Raw genomic sequence first — 17,188 nt, forward strand, 5'->3', positions numbered from 1 at the left:
AATCGACCCTACCATCTCAAATTTTCTAGTTGCACCAAAGTTGTGGAAAGTTGCTATTTTCATTCCGAATTCGGTTGCTATGGAAACTGATGCACGTGTATGCCGTGCGACTGTTACGATATAGTAAAGATTCAAAAACAAAAACCCATTATATCCGGGTGGCACCGCAGGTTAGAGCACTGTCACTTGCACCACGTTGAAAGGCTCCATTTCAAACTGGAGACGCATCCCCACATGGAATTCCTGATACCAACTGGAACTTGATCAGTGGGAGAGAAGTGAGCGGGAAAGGAGGGTGAATGAGGAGGAAGAATCATGCCTTTCATATACCATGCCCTCGGTGGCTAATTATAAACCTGTAGCTTCGGTGGTAACTATTTATCCGCCATCTTGGTGTTGTGACTCCACATGAGGTACGTCGCTGTGAGAATTGCAACTCTTCTGTCAAATGCTCCAAACTACCCGATGTTTTATACTCGGAAATCCGAGGCTCGATTTTCTTTTGCTATCCCGCCCAAAACTGAGTGAGATAGCGGGGGGAAAAGGCCTACTGCTGTGTTCTTGACACGAGTTAAATGTCCCTCGCTCCCCCCCCCCCCCGCCCCGTTAGGATCACTGCTTGCCACCCCTCCCCTGCCCACCACATGTAAATGCCGATGGTGGGGGGGAGCACGGCCTTTGGTCCCACTTCGCTAACATCTGCCCCTTTTACCACCGTCCTGTAGGACTGTCCAGTGGAAGGTAGACCCAGGGCAGCGGTGGTAAAGGCCCCGATCTTTGCAAGAGGAGAGATGGGACCTCGTAGAAGCCTCATCTCCCTCCAAACCCTCCCAAGGCACTTACCTTTGTACAGCCACGATTTCTTCCAGAGCAAACAAGGCTGCAGCTCCTGCTGTCTTCGGGCTGCTCTGCCCCTATGACGCACCTCGATGTCTCTTTGGGGTGCTGCAACACCGTCCCTGCTCCAGCACCACCTGTTTCCTTTCTCCGTGGCACTAGCAGACTACCACTGGGCAAGAATCCCACCAGGAGCCCACCAGGCATGGATTATGACCCTCAACCCCAGGAAAATGGGCTTGCGTTGAAGGGGTGGGCAGAATCCTCACCCTGTCACAAAGAGGAAGAGCCAGCCCCAGGGTTAACAGTAACCTTTTATTACATTGGAACTGAATTTGACCTCTCCGTGTAAATGGTGTAGGAATATTGCTCCTCTTTTGTTTCGCTAATTTGATTCATTAAGAAAATTCCTCTTCTGAATAGCTTTATCAGTTCAGTGGTCAGGAAAAGTCAGCTCATTGCTGCTTGGGCATTATCTCAGTGCCTTTTTTCTGCGTGCAGTGAAGGGTATACAATCAGCCAGATCCATCGATGGCTCACCTGGAAATCATTGGCACTTAAAGTGAACAGCCAGTTATAACAGTCAGTGTGCAAGAGAATAATTTGGGGGGAATGTATTTTTAGCACAGTTGGGCAGAATGCACAATTCTAATTCATATCAACATTTTAATGAAATAATAATGATCTGGAAAGCATGGGGAGAAAAGGTGGAGGAATAGGGGATGATATTGTAATATGGAATTGTCTTTCAATCTATTTGAGGCTTTTCTACCTTTCCAATATTAATATTTACTACAAATAAGTTATCAATAAACTTGGTCATTGTACAATAAGGAACATCCTGTTCTTCTCCGACACTGGCAGCCGACCGTTCACTTTTAGTTCTTTTATTTTAGACGCCCTCTCAAGTCACGATGGGCCCAGCCATTATGGCAGTCCTTTGATTGCCTAAACCCAAAATAGCGTAGAATCTTGAAGGGAAATGACACCCCACATCCACACATGCTTCTGTGCATGAGATGTGCCATTGATGAGACTTAGAGGAATTCTAAATGATCTGAATTGGGTGAAGTTCAGTATCTGCAAATAAACCTACACATGGCTCATTTTGGGTTCAGAATTCAATTGAATCTCATCTCAACCGATGATTCGAAACAAATCAAACCAAGTTGTTAGCAAGTGGTAAATAATGCACATTCTGCATCTTTCTGATCGTGTACCAGTAATTGGTGTATTCACAAGACACTGTGAAAGGTGCATTTATTGAAAAATATATTTGTTTTGTGAATATTAAAATTTTAACTACTGGCCTTCAAATGGCAAAGAACTACGTAGAATGATCAGGAAGTGGCTTCCCAGCCAATAAAAGCACGATTTATTAACTGATACAATATCCAAAGGACAGTGTATTCTGCGAGACATGGTCTGATTACTATAGTGTGCATTGACGATAGCAAGCAGTCATTAATTGCCATTTTTAATCGTAGTAACCTGCAATCAGCACATTGAATGAAGCTTTAGGTTGTACGTTATGGCATGAAAAACTAAATATGGAGACCACACCAGCATTGGACTTCTATTGATAATATGTTCGTTGTAGCTAGTCAGTAGAATGTTGGAAATGATATAGACACATTGACCATGCTGTGGTCAGCTGTCTAAACCCGAATGGTTGAGAGATATGAATTATTAGACAACATTACACAGCTGGAAGGCAAAATCAATACACAAGTGCCATCTACTGGATTAGTAACAACATTAACCGCTCTTACCAAAACTCATTATGCAGGCCCAAACAGTTCCGATATGGATTATGCAAGAGATCGTTAACTTCAGGTCATGCAGAAAAAAGGATAAAGTCAGGCATTGACTGTAACCATGCCCAATATTATTATACTCTACTTATTCAGCATAAATTGTGCTCACCAGTTTAGGCGCAGTCTTTTTATAGCACATACCAGTAAAGATGATTTCCTCCTTTGCAGCCAGTAAAATGTTGCTATGATTCGGTATCCTGTGCTATTTAAGTAGGACTTAAGTCGGACTAGGTCTTGGATGAGGTCTCACTTTCTAGTGGCCATGATGGCACTGTCCATAGCGATGAGCCAAAAAAAAAATCTAAATCCTCACTCTCCTTTAACCTTGAATTTATGCTGCCCTTGTGGTTTTGTTTTTTCCGGATTAATTTGCCCCAATTTCTTGGGAAAAACACCTGTTCAAACAAACAGTAAAAAAAAGTAATGCAAGTACCAACTTATCATTGCTGGAAAGTTTGTATGTATGGATATTGAATAAGGACAGGACCTGACTTGTTTGTAATGCTCCCTGCGGTTGAATAACCTGCCAACGTTCACTAGCTAGGTTTGCACTTGAAGAATGGCTACTTAAGCAAAATATGAGAGGACTGCCAGTGTCCAGAGAACAATACCCCAGTGTTAGCGGATTTCTCCCATTACTGTCACAACCATGGGTTGTTAATCCATCAACAATAACCTCCGCTTGATTCTAGCCGAAGTGGTTATAAATAGTAAGTTTAATAGATTGACTTACAACAGAGTTACACCACAGCTGTCTTCAACATTACATTCAACAGTATTATGGTTATAATACAACTGTCTACAAGAGTACATTAATGACAAGCAATCAATACAACCTGATCTGCCTGCGAATCCAGGTAGATCAGACCTGGACCTTCGCGGACTGCCTGTGACCATGGACTTCCGACCATCCCCTCTTGAGAGCTGTAACTTTTGGGAGGGAGCATGCCCTATCTTTATACTATTCGGCTGCGTTGTTCTGTACGTAAGCACCGCTGGTCTTATCTCAAGGTCGTAAACCATCCTGCTGTGCTGAGTCTCCAAAACCACCGAGGATTGTTTAATGCCTTAGTGTTTATGCAGCCTTTCACCATTATCAGGTCTTGGTATGTTTATACCAGGTTAAAGCAACCCGCCTCTTGAACCTTACTGTTTTCATTATTCTAATGCCTCAGCACCCATTCAATAACCTCTTGGGTTTCTGTAAGTTATTTTCCTCACAGAGATGCGGACCTTTACCCTCCTACGTACACCCGCCCTCTTGCTAGGATGCTTGGCACTCTGCGAACCAGTATTTTCGATGCTTGTTTTAAACCATCTTCTTACATCTCCTCCTCTTGAACCTGAGTGGAGCCACTCTGGCTCAATTATAGCATCTAGAAATGGGCCATCTCTTGACGTTTTGGGTGTTTATAATTCTGAAGTGTCAGCATGCCCTGTCTCTTACAAACTGCCTTACACACACACACACACACACACACACACACACACACACACACACCCCCCCCGAGACACGACTTTGCCCCCCCTCCTGTTAACACTGCCCTCTTGCTAAATGTTTGGGAGCTTCATGCGAGCTACGCTAGATGGGATAGTGACCATGCTTGGCTTTAAACTGTATTCTTACACCCAGCAATTGTCAGTGACATCACTGGGCGGGGGGGAGAAAATTTTTTTTTTAATTTAACAGCCTTAAAATTTCTTCTTTTTGCTGCTCATTATTAGCTGGATTTAAGATGAAATTTATAGAACACTTGTTTTAACCATGCCATTTCCTCCATTCAGGTCGCGTAGCTTAATATTAATATACTCCAAAGTAATGAAGACAAACATGGAAAAAGTTCCCCTCACTGTTCATGATGTTTATTTGTGGAAAGGTAGAAAAAACTTTAAAATTGCATTGTCACCAAACTCGGATGTTACATTTAAGACTGGGGAGGTGCAGAGGATTAGGAGAAAAGTACACATGATGGAACTTGAACTGTAAAATTCACATAAAGTCAATTATTTATAACACAATGTTCCTTAAATATGTAGTTTCAAAGTGATGAAAACATGGTGCTTGTATTTCAGTAATTATAAGACCTATTCTCACTCCACAAACAGCAAAAAAATCAAAAAGGACTGACTGACTGAAAAACAAAGCAGCAAGTCCTGAACCAGTTACTACAGTATTGCATTAAAATCTTGTCCTAGTTTCCACTGCGTCAAGAAGCCATCATAAGTGTCATATTTTCATTGTTATGTTCTTTGACTCTTGAAAAATTAATATTCAATATCACATAAAGAACATGTGGAAAGCCCCAAGAGATCTACAAAATACAGATCCCGCCAGATGTAGCAGCTCAGCGCACAGTCAGCCTAACTCATACAGAAAGAACAGTCTTGAGATAACAAACACATCTAGAACCTATAGATGTATAAATTTCATCTTGGTTTAATATTAATAAGGCTATGCCTGAAACACTGATCCCTCTGGGTGGGTCCTGAAGTGAGGGATCACAGGAGCTGCTTTGTATTTCTATAGATTGGTGCCAGATTTCATTGAAAAGAGTTTAACCTTTAGTAACTGCTACTACAGTATAATTGAGTTGAGGATGTCCTTGATCCAATCTTGTACTTTGCAGACAGCTTGTCTTCACCAGTTTATGATGTAAAGACTGGCTAGAATGACTTCAATTCTAAATTTAGCTTGCCTAAGTAGTGACGGGTCACTGAGTCTGGGGAAGCCAGAGGCTAATGTAGACTCATGCTACATTTTCCAGTTTGAGAAACAGTTCTATGCAGAATGGGAGAATCTCAAAGCACCCCCATAAGAGTTCCTTCAAGATCTCTACCTCAGAGCCACATCCGCAAAAAAAAGCGTTCCTATATGCCCATTCTATAAAGTTTATTGGGACCTAGTGTGACTAGGAATTCCTCTGTATATTACACTTAATCTCATGGGCAAAGTCATAATGGATACATGACTTTGATCATGGGACACTTGTAGCACATGGAAGAATTTCTAGCCACAGTACGTGCTATTTAGGAGCTAGGTCAGCATTAGTTTTATTCTAGCATTGAATAGGTACATTTCATCTGTACTATTACACTGTCTTCAGTCTTTATAACAACAACAACTCACATTTATATAGTGCCTTTAAAGTAGAAAAACGTTCCAAGGTGCTTCACAGAGGCGCAATCAGACAAAAGTGTCCTCAGTGTGTCACAAAGTGCTTCACAGCCAAGAAAGTACTTTAGAAGCGTTGGAATGTAGGCAAAGCAGCAGCCAGTTTCGAGCACAGCAAGGTCCCACAAATAGCAATGACCAGATAATCTGTTTTGGTAATGTTGGTTGAGGGATAAATGTTGGCCAGGACACTGGGAGAATTTCCCTGTTCTTCTTTGAATAGTGCCATGAGATGTTTTATGTCCAGCTAAGAGAGCGTATAAATAAATGTCTTATCTGATAAACAGCACCTCAGGCAGTATAGTACTCCTTCAGTACCGAAGTGCCAGCCTAGATTATGTGCTCATGTTTCTAGAGTGGGGTTTGAACCCACAACCTTCTGACACAGAGGCGAGACTGCTACCCACTGAGGTTAGTCTCAAGGACTTTCATTTATTGTTGGGGGAATTTCTTTGGAATGGAAGTGTGGAAGGTTATTGTAATCTAATGTCAGTTTCTTTGCACCCTGTAGTTGAGGGTTCGAAATGTCAGGGGGGTTGTTGGCTGATATATAGCTGCCAATATTTTGTTCGAGGAGCTTCCTGAAATAATCCTGTTTTAGGAGGTCCTCATTCTGTCCCAGCCTTCTCTATTTCAGAATTGGTGGTTAAATCTGTGCGAGTATGATCTGCTATGATAAGAGTCTCAATTCCATTCCCTTCTAAATCCTGCACAAGTGAATTAGATACTAGAATTAAGTCGATTATGGAGCATGTTGTATGGAAACTACAGTATATTGTGAAATTTCTGCCATTGGGGTTAACTATGACCTAGTGTTTACCGTTATTGTAGGTAAAGCATAGAAACTTGGATATGATGTTTCAAAAGAACTGGGCCTAGATTTTCTTTTGCTAAACCACCCAAAATTGGGTGGCAGAACGGTGTAAAATCGGGCAGGGAGGCCGACTGCCTGCATCCTCGCCGCTACTAGCGCCATCTTGGATTTTGATCCTCCCACTCCACAAGGGAAGTCAGCTGGCTGTCCTGACGGCAGGCGGTAGACGGGACCTGGGAACGTGTCCGATTTCCCTGCCAATACCACCGACCCCCAGGAACCAGCAGGGAAGGGGTGGTAGTAGACCATGGGGCAGTTTGAAGGAGTCCTGCTGAAGGTGCAATTTAGGTTATTTCAGGTTCTCAATTTGTTTACACAGAACGTACAGCACAGAAACAGGCCATTCGGCCCAACGTATCCATGCCGGCGTTTATGCTCCACATGAGCCTCCGCCCATCCTTCTTCATCTAAACACCATCAGCATATTCTTCTATTCCTTTCTCCCTCATGTGTTTATCTAGCTTCCCCTTAAATGCATATAGCTTGTCGCCTCAACTACTTCTTGTGGTAGCAAGTTCCACATTCTAACCTCTGGATGAAGAAGTTTCTCCTGAATTCGCTATTGGATTTATTAGTGACTATCTTATATTTATGGCTCCTAGTTCTGGTCTCCCCCGCAAATGGAAACACCTTCTCTACGTCTACCCTATCAAACCCTTTCATAGTCTTAAAGACCTCTATCAAGTCACCCCTCAGCCTTCTCTTTTCTAGAGCATATTTTTGGTACTTATCTTTTCATCACTGTGCTTATTTTGTGTCTATGTGTCAGATTAAAATTTACTGTTGAGTGCTATTAAAATAGAAATAACCATAATTTGTAACAACACTCTGTAACCCAAGGTTAAAAAGAAAAGAGGGATAATATAGAACTGTTTGTTGTCATTAATTGATGAGAATGGCAGGGTGTAAAAAGACTATACAGAAATATAACATCTCCTAATATTAAAATCCAGTTTTAAAGTGTACTTCTGGACATTTAAATCCACCTTTAAATATACATATACAGCAAACTAATAGAAAATAGAGTTAAAGAACAGGAACAGGATAAAACCATTCCTACAAATATAGCTGGTGCTTTCCAGCATGAAAAAGATTGCTTTGTGTACTTTTTATTGCGGGTACCGTTAACTGGAATTTACTAAAGCACTGCTTTTTTCTGTATTTTTTTCTATATTTCTGGTTTTACCTTAATAATTGATTTGCAATTATGTACTGTATACATTGGTTAGAAATTTCCAATTTACGATTCAAACTGACTGCCTTAAGTCAAACGATGTAGCCAGTAGAAAACTGAGCAAAAGCATCTCTTGGTAAAACTATGGGAATGGTTCAGCTCTTCAACTGACTGCAGATAACGGGAGAACACAGGCAATCAAGCAGTTTTCCCACCTAGTTATTTTGATGTTAATGTATATTGTCAGTTGTGATAGTTTATTCAATCAGTCTTTGAATGTTTAGTAAATGCAGGCTCCTTTCTTCCTTTTCCTTTGGCAAAATGCTTCCTGACGCCTGGCTTTTGTTTTTAAACCTATGCAACACCGGCAGCTATCTCTGTCGAAAATTCTCACAGAGCGAAGTGAGACAAATTGTATTTTTTCCTGCTGCATTTCATATGCTGCTCGTTCACAACAGCCATTAAAATAAAGTGCTTTTCCTGCCTTGAATAAAATTGGGGCTGAAAAAAATATTCGGACCAAGTGGGTGAAAGTTAACGAGCTATGTCCAATTTTTAAATTTTATCAGGATTTTATAGTCAATTTTTACATCTGGAAATTTTAGCGGCATTTTTGTATTGTGCTTGGTGATCCTTTCACAATAATTAAAAAGAAAACCACCACTTTATTCCCAGTATGGTGTTCTTTTTCTTTAGACTTTTATTCTTTGATTACAGTTCCGATCGTATTCTGCATTTTATTAACTTCTTGCCATTGATTGTTGAAACAGATGTTTATTGCTGCCTCCTGCTTTTTATTTGTTTCTGTTGTTTTAAACAATTATTCGCTACTGAATGTTCTTTTGCTTCTCGTATTAATTTTTTTTCACTTTAAACTTTTCACAAGGATTAGTTTTCCCATGAAAAATGACGATAGTTAACCGATTAACTTTTTTTATCCCATTTTTTAAAACGTCTACCTCTTCTAGTAATTATTTCTCGGAAGCCTGCAGAGAGTTTATAAAAAGATGAGTTTCACGCTATCATATTGGCGGAGTAGTTCAAGGTATTTAAGGAATCAAAGCTTTTTGGTGAAGTACAGTAAAATTGCAGCCGAGGTGAAATATGTTGGAGCACATGCATGTGAAATTCCTTTCTGGAGATGAAAGTTCTATAACCTGTATAGAAAAATCCAGATGTTCACAGTGACATTCAGAAAAGCATCAGGATGGTGAATCCATAGTTAACATCTGTTCGCTGAGTGACAACCTGCTCTCTCGGGCACATAATGCATGGCGTGGATGAACCAAATGAAGGGAGGTCATGTACTGTACTAGATTTAGTACTTCAAAGCTAGTAAGTTAAGAAAAGTATTTTGTTACCGTGTTGAGTAGCACGATGATGAAAAAGTTTAATAATGACAAGTTGTGCTTTCTCTAACAAAAATGATTGTGTTCCGTTTTTCTGTATTTATTGAGTAAAATGAAACAATTTCCCCATCCAATTTTTCATTATAAATATTATTTTTCAGACTTACCAAGTGAATATATTTTTTTCTCTCCCATTTTTGTAGTCTCAACAGAAGAAAACCCTGATGGTGAAGCAGAAAGTTCTCCAAAAAAAACAGATGATGAAAAATACGTTGATTCACCTTGTAAGGGCTTTTCACACATTGAATTGATAAGATGAGTCTTAGAGATCACTTAGTTGAAGTAGATACGCATTTAAAACATTGCCTTTTCATATCTAAAACCTGGGTTTCAATGTGGCCCAGACTGAGCGATGAAAGTTGATAGTTTTTTATGATTGCTAAGAGTTCTATATGATATCAGTTGTGGCAATGCTGCTTTAATTCCCACTGGGCACAAAGCTACTTTCAATTTAGCACTAAATGCATTGCACAGATGGACATATTATTGTATCCACCCTACTTGACAAAGTTGTACTGAATGAAAAAATTAATAATTGTCCAAAGGCACTGTATATTTTTTGTCCTACTAATATTTATCAGGAAAGACTGAACAGACTGGGGGTATTTTCTCTAGAAAAGAGAAGGCTGAGGGGTAATCTGGTAATAATCTTTAAGATTATGGAAGGGTTTAATAGGGTAGATGTAGAGAAGATGTTTCCACTTGTGGGGGAGCCCAAAACTAGGGGCCATAAATATAAGATAGTCACTAATAAATCCAATAGGGAATTCAGGAGAAACTTCTTTACCCAGAGAGTGGTAAGAATGTGGAACTCGCTACCACAAGGAGTAATTGAGGCAAATAGCATAGATGCATTTGAGGGGAAGCTAGATAAACACGAGGGAGAAAGGAATAGAAGGATTTTTTTTTTATTATTCGTTCATGGGACATGGGCGTCGCTGGCAAGGCCAGCATTTATTGCCCATCCCTGATAGGGTTAGATGAAAAGTGGAGGGAGGAGGCTCATGTGGAGCATAAACGCAGGCATCGACCAGTTGGGCCGAATGGCCTGTTTCTGTGCTGTAGACTCCATGTAACTCTATGTAATATTTACTTGCTTCCTTTACCAAGGATTGGTGGCAATTTTACTTCACTCTGAGAGCCCAACAGGATAAGCCCTGTGCGATGGAAGGGTTCGCACCTGACTTTATGGCTAGGTTCATTATCAGGCTGGAAATTAAAGAGCCCCGTGCTGAATCTGAACCGTGGCAGGACACTGACTGTATGTATAAATTTTTTAAAATGACACTCCCAGCATTGCTGTCCCTCACCTTGATGAGTAAACCATGAACATCTACATAGAATTTTACTGCACAGAAACAGACCACACGGCCTAACTGGTCTGCGCCGGTGTTTATGCTCCACTAGAGCTCATCTATTAGACATGAAGACAGATTTCCCCTCAGCTGATCTATTGTAAAGTAATAGATCTGTTGTATTTCATAAAAAAAACATTAATCTTCAGGCCAAATCTTATGCACACGGCACAAGTTTCAGTTTCCAATATCCACTTATGCATCAGTGTATTTCCAGAATTGTTTTTTTAATAGCCTTTGTTTTTATTAACACTGGCTGCTCTGAAGGATGAATTCTTTTACATGGACGGAATTTCTGGTGGTCCGGAGAGAACGCCAATAAAAAAATTAAATGTTTAAATAAGAACAATTGGTAGATTTAACTTTGAAAATTCAATTTTAGACAAAAAAAAATGATTTCTTATTAGTTTATATTTGGGAGTTTCTTAGTTCTGTTTTCTTGTCATTTTTTACAGCTATTCCGACACATAAGAGTTTAGCAGATACTTGATCTTTTTCACTAATTGTTTAATCTCTCATACACCCTCATTGCGATTATTATTTGGAACTAAACAATTTATTTAATTAATTTAAAGCAAAACATTGTTGATGGCAAAGCTTCTTCAGTGACCCTTGCAACAAATTAATTAGCGGACTATTGTGATTTATCTGCAAAAATTAAGGTTTCTGAAGAGCAGGATAATGTGTTTGAGCTTTCAGATTTATAGAATCATAAAATGCTACAGCACAGAAGGAGGCCATTTGGCCAATTAGTCTCATTCCGCTGCCCTTTCCCCATAGCCCTGCAAGTTTTCCCCCTTCAAGTATTTATCCAGTTCTCTTTTGAAAGTTACTATTGAATCTGTTTCCACCGCCCTTTCAGGCAGTGCATTCCAGATCGTAACAACTCGCTGCGTAAAAATATTTCTCCTCATCTCGCCTTTTTAAAACAAGTGTCTTAACTAAGTTCCGAAACCAAAAATGCATCCCATGTAAATTAAAGATAGAGCTCTCTTCAGAAATCTGTGGCTCTTATGATCAATCATTTAACAGTTTCACACTTCAGTTGACAGGTGCTAGATACGCATTCTTAATTTTTTTTAAAGACATGTAATGTAATTTATTCATAATCTTTAAAATATGTCTGCATGAATGTTTCTGTGTTCATTTGAATTGTCAGCTCAAGATACCTCACAGTACAGTGCTATTTTTATTAAGTGTATTTAGTTTCGAGTGTTTTATGTTTTGATTGACTACGAGTCCAATTTGGAAACTATTAAGTGGAAGATATCTCTAATAAATATAAATAGTCCAGACTGGTTCAGTTTTGATGTGATCAGAGTTGAGCACTCAGCAACAGCATCCGAAATTAATTCATTTGCGATGATAGGTTTAGAATAACTATACAGGCTGCCTCACCAATGAAAACAGGCCATGCTGGAGTTTAGTGTACATCTTTGGCTAGTACAGAGTTAGGTCGTCAATCTCAACTTTTGCACAACAAAATTTCCGAAACCTTTCAAATTACAACAGGATAACAAAATATGATTTTTTGGCACGTTTGAAATGCTCAGGCTTCATAACGACATGTGCTCTTTGATTATCGGTACAAACTACCCTATCTTTTATCAACTCTTGTCATTGGCCCTAACATCGCACTTGAAACAGCGTTTATTTTGCTTAAACTGCGTGTAAATAGAGCCCAAGAAATTGAACTTCAATATTGTTCAGCCATACTCAAAGACAGTGAACTGTTTTCACACCTGACTATCATCTGGCATTGTGTTTGTTTTGCAGTACCTTTAGAAAGTCATGATGATGACTCTAAACCAAGTGATGTGTACATGGACAGCCAGATCGAGGGTAAGAACTAACTTCACACGTTTAGCACAACCAAAGACAATTCAGAAAGCAAAATATGCTCACATCACAAAGGATGCTTTCTCAGCGGCTTGATTCTCTGTGTAGTTCACGGGCTCCTCATTCTCAGATGAGGGAGTTCGCACACTGAAGGGACTAATGCTTATCCTTCACTTGCACGATTTGAAAAAAGTTTCCCACTTTGAAGTAGTCTAAATTGGGTTAAATTCAGATTTTCATGAAATCAACCCAGAGTGGTGCACTTCACATTGCCTTGGCTCATTGCTTGGGGTGCCCACCATCTCTAATACTTATTTTTGCCATTTAACTGGTGTCTTAAAAACAGGACATGACATATTTCTTAAAAAATGCTTTCATTTGCAGTTTTTTAAAAAAACTTTACTTTCCAGATAAACCTGAAGACAGCAAAATGCTTAGCCAGCCAGGAACCCAGACAGAAGAAATGGAGATGGGCAACTCCCAGGATCAGTTGGAGGGTAAGGACTCATTTATACGCTAGCAAGAGAACATGTAGGGTACCTTACAACCTGATTCCATATAGAATTGGTACACCTACTTTCACCTCGGTAAAATTGCCCATCTATATCCATATTTACACTGCTCACTCAAAAGCCTCATCCTTACCTTCATCATCTCCAGGCTCATCTTCTGAAATACTTGGCTTCCTGAGCTTCACCCTGCATAAACTCCCAACTTGTCCCCTACTAAATCCAGGTCATCTTTCAGCCCTGTCCGCACCATTCACCACCAGGTCCCCATCCTCCAGTGCATTAATTTCAAAATTTGTGACCTCTTTTAGAAATGGCTCAATGCCTTGGATATGGAAACAAGGCGGGTAGATGGAGTTAATATACAGATCAGCCAAGAGATTGGGGCGGGGGTCAGGAGACTGATTGGGACTGGTGGCAGGGTGGGGTGGGGGGTGGGGTGGTCAAGAGACCGAGATTTGGACGGGCGGGGTTCAGGAGACTTATTGGTACTTGGCGGGGGGGGGGGGGGTTCAGGAGACAAATTTGGATGGGAGGGGGTTGGGAGACTAAGTCTGAGATTGGGATGGGGGCGGTCGAGAAATTGGGACTCGGGGCAAGGGGAGAGAGGGGATTGGGGCAGGAGGAGAGAAGAATGGAGCGAGGATGGGCATGCGGACCAGCATTTTCTTATGCGCCGGGAGCAGCAGCAGCGCCGTGGCGGGTGGGAGCGGCGTCGAGAGAGGAGCAGCCAGTAAAGGGGCGAGTGAAACCCGGGAACCCTAATGTGGGTAAACAGTGAAAGGTTGTTTCCACTGGGTGGACGAGTGGGGGACAAGTGGACGGAGACTGAGGATTCTCGGGGAAGCACCACAAGCTCCAATACACGGAGGGGATGCAGGAGGGTCGAGTACAGCCACGCAGTGGCGCTGTGGACCCGAGAGGAGCGATCCTGCTCCTCCACACTCCACGGAAGGGGAAGTAAAAGAAAACCTTCCCAACCATTTCTTCAGCAGTCTCCAGCGTTCCCTTTTTGCACGCGGCATGCTTCGCACATTTTGCAGGAGGGTCCTGAACCAGGCGCGGGACCCTTCTTTACATATTTAAATTGATCCAACGCTGATTTTAGGCAGCCGCCAGGTCCGCTTAAAACGGTGAGGACCAACATGGCAACGGGCGGCGCAGGACCTCGCGCCCAGAAATTGCACCCGTTTTACGCCCAAAGAACGGGCGAAACGCAAACCAATTTCTACCTGCCGGTGCGTCCAAATAATTTTTGCTGAATGTGACCCAGCCCAAGTGCCAGGATGTCAGATCAAGCCCACCATGTAAATTGTGTCTGACACCCCCTGCTCTATTCCTTTATTCAAGTCACTGATGTAGCCGGAGGGTGTTTAAAATTTAAATGGCCCGCCCTTAGTGAGTGCAATAGACGATTGTCCCCCACCAGAGCCTTGCAGCAGCAGTGACTTTCCACACCCACTTCGGGCTTCAGACGCCAACCAAGATGGAATGGGGCCCTTAGCCAGTGTGGAACCAGCTTTCTGCAGGATTTCTCCACCCCAATACCGTCCCGCCAGCAGGCACTAGGAAGATAAAAATCAGCCCCCGTGGGTTTGAAATTGGGCAGCAATTTATTCCAGCATCCAATGCCTGGCATATGCTGACCCTTTCGAGAGGTAAAAGATTAATTTCAACTTTATTCAAGCTCAGTTGCCTGACACAAGGGTCAGTTTAGACGTTATTGTTCTGTTACAAGCCAGCAGAATGTTGTCTGTGGCCTGCAAGCCTCTTACTTTTAAAAGGATTGATTCACTAATTCAATCTATGTGTCATTCTATCTATGAAACGTGGTTAATCAGTAGACATTAAGGGTGACTGTAGAGAGAGCAACAGGAAAGGGGATTAGATCATTTTAACGTGCACATAACTATCGGATTTTTTTTTACCTGATAACTAGAATAACCGGGTATCAGAATATAAAAGTACATCCTATTAAACAACAAGAGCTTCAGTCCTTCCAAAAGGAAGAGAAAAGACTAATGTGTAGAGAAGGATGATTTGAAGAGGAAAAAGTAGACAGAATAGACGTGACTTAACTCCGTGCCCATGACTTGCCGCCTATTAAAAGCCACACTCCTGTCGCACCGTCAGTCTGGTTTTGACCAGAGCTAAAGACAACCCTATTCAGAGTAATATAATTACTCCTATCAGTCATAGCGATGGATGTATTTTATTTTTTAAATGCCCAAAGAAGATGATTCACCCACCTGGCATTGAATTGAAATGGTGTACAGTACTTCCAGAATCAGTCCCCGTTAACAAAACATGAGTAACAAGACTGCTATTAATTGATAAGAGTTCTCAGCGTGTCTCTCAGAAGCCAAAGGGTGCAAGGCTGAGAATAAATCAGGCTGAAATACCAACCGAATACATTCCCATTTCTTTCATACAAGGAACAACAGTGCAGAGAGCGAGGCCACAGTACAAAGCAAAATAATGAGAGTGTATGTAGCAGCTCCTTTTTAATCCTCTCTCTCCCTCGCACTCACAGTGAATATTTGCACATTTTTGAAGATCTCCATACTTTTTGAGTATGCCTTTTTTAACTTTATATTTAAAAGTATTTGGGCAGATTCCCCCCTTTGCTTTTGCATCTTTATCCCCTTTCTTCATCCACCTGACTTAACACCTGTACTAAGAAGAGGGGTGTGACTGAGATCGCAAACTGGCCAGAGTGAGACTCAAACCTGCACCCATCACTGCTCTATCTGTGAGCAAATCTTAATTTCGCTTTAATCCTGAGCCAGTTCCTATATTATTTTTTTACTGTTTAATTGACTTGGATGGGTCCTGTACCCACTGCACAGTTCAAGTATTATCTTTAATCATTCAGATGATACTCTCATTCCGCCTCCCCTTTATGCTTGTGTGCTTTCAATCTGTCAGACTATCAGGCGTATTGGTGTTTTCGTTTACATTTTCAGGTATGTGAAGGCTGCTTTATATTTTTCCAAACACATTGATGGCGGCCATGAAGTCATTGTACTGATTCTGGCTTTTACCAATGCTGTTTTCTCATGGAAACTGCTTACCAAAGATTTCCATAAGCAGATCGCATTCCTTGCAAACTGAAACTTGCAGCATTTACGCTGCTGTTCTGAGTTAGAGCAGCCCAGGATCTACCCACCTAGGTCAAGGTAAATTGCTTACTGGATTTCATGTAGGATGCCCCACTACATCTTCTGTCTATCCAGAAAATGGAATATATTGCAATGTTAGACCAGGCTAAAATTACTGATCAAATTTATTAATGATTAGAGGAATAACAAAAGCAAAAATGTAGAATTAATACTATACAGCACAAATAGTAATTTACGTAATCAACCAGGATAACTATTTCAGAGAATCTATTGTTCTCCCAGTAATCTCTTGCAGAGACATAGTCACTTGCTGTAATAGTCAAGCAGTAACTTACGTAGGTGTACACATTGCCGAACGTGTTTCGGCACAGTGCCAGACCTGTTAATCACTGAAAATTCTTGTGTTTAAAAGAGACATTCTCCTTTGAAGTTAAAAGTTCTTTGAAGATTGTCTTTAGCAAAGAGAATCTTAACAGTCCGACATCTCATTAGGTTTGGGAACTTTTTGTTGCCACCCCGCAGCAAATTTGCCAACGGAAAAGATAATCAGACGGAGCGCCCAAGAAAGTCGAATTTCACCCCGTGTCTCTATCTAAAACATTAACCCTAATGGATCAGCTGTGTATTTCCAGCACATTTTTTACTTTTTACTTCCCATTTATTTGCAGTTTCTTTCATTTCTACGTTACTTTTGGCATAAAGTTTCCACTTTGGGCGCAGTCGAGAAATTGTGGCCAAAATGCGTTTGACATTGCGCTCGTTAAGTTACACTTCAAGTTTCCGACAAAGTGCATTTGCATAATCACAAACATAAAATCTTCCATGAACCAGTGCAATCGGGCAGCGTAATAGAATATATAATCATTTTTTTTTTTTCTTTCCATTACAAAGTATTCCTTGATGTATTTAAGAGTGGTAACCTGGTGCAGTTTTATTAACACGGCTGAAAATGGGTTTATCACCAAAAATAAGCACTTTTAATAAGTGTCCAGTCCTCCACCTGTGAGTAACCTGATTTAAAATCACTGAAAATAACTTTAAAAACTATACTGAACTATTTAATAGTTTCACTGGTGTAAA

At 40.9% G+C, this 17,188-nt stretch overlaps 1 protein-coding gene across 2 annotated transcripts in view; it reads left to right on the top strand.

The window, feature by feature from the left end:
- Window positions 1-17,188, top strand: part of LOC137324777 (ADP-ribose glycohydrolase MACROD1-like) — an 812,403-nt gene that overhangs the window by 762,560 nt on the left and 32,655 nt on the right. For both annotated transcript variants that reach the window (XM_067989466.1, XM_067989467.1), the window contains 3 exons: window positions 9,427-9,507; window positions 12,415-12,480; window positions 12,888-12,974. In XM_067989466.1, coding sequence (XP_067845567.1) covers window positions 9,427-9,507; window positions 12,415-12,480; window positions 12,888-12,974 — 234 coding nt within the window. The remainder of the gene's footprint in view (window positions 1-9,426; window positions 9,508-12,414; window positions 12,481-12,887; window positions 12,975-17,188) is intronic.

The sequence above is a fragment of the Heptranchias perlo genome, chromosome 8 (genome assembly GCF_035084215.1).
Source record: "Heptranchias perlo isolate sHepPer1 chromosome 8, sHepPer1.hap1, whole genome shotgun sequence".
In the NCBI taxonomy this organism is placed as follows: Eukaryota; Metazoa; Chordata; class Chondrichthyes; order Hexanchiformes; family Hexanchidae; genus Heptranchias; species Heptranchias perlo.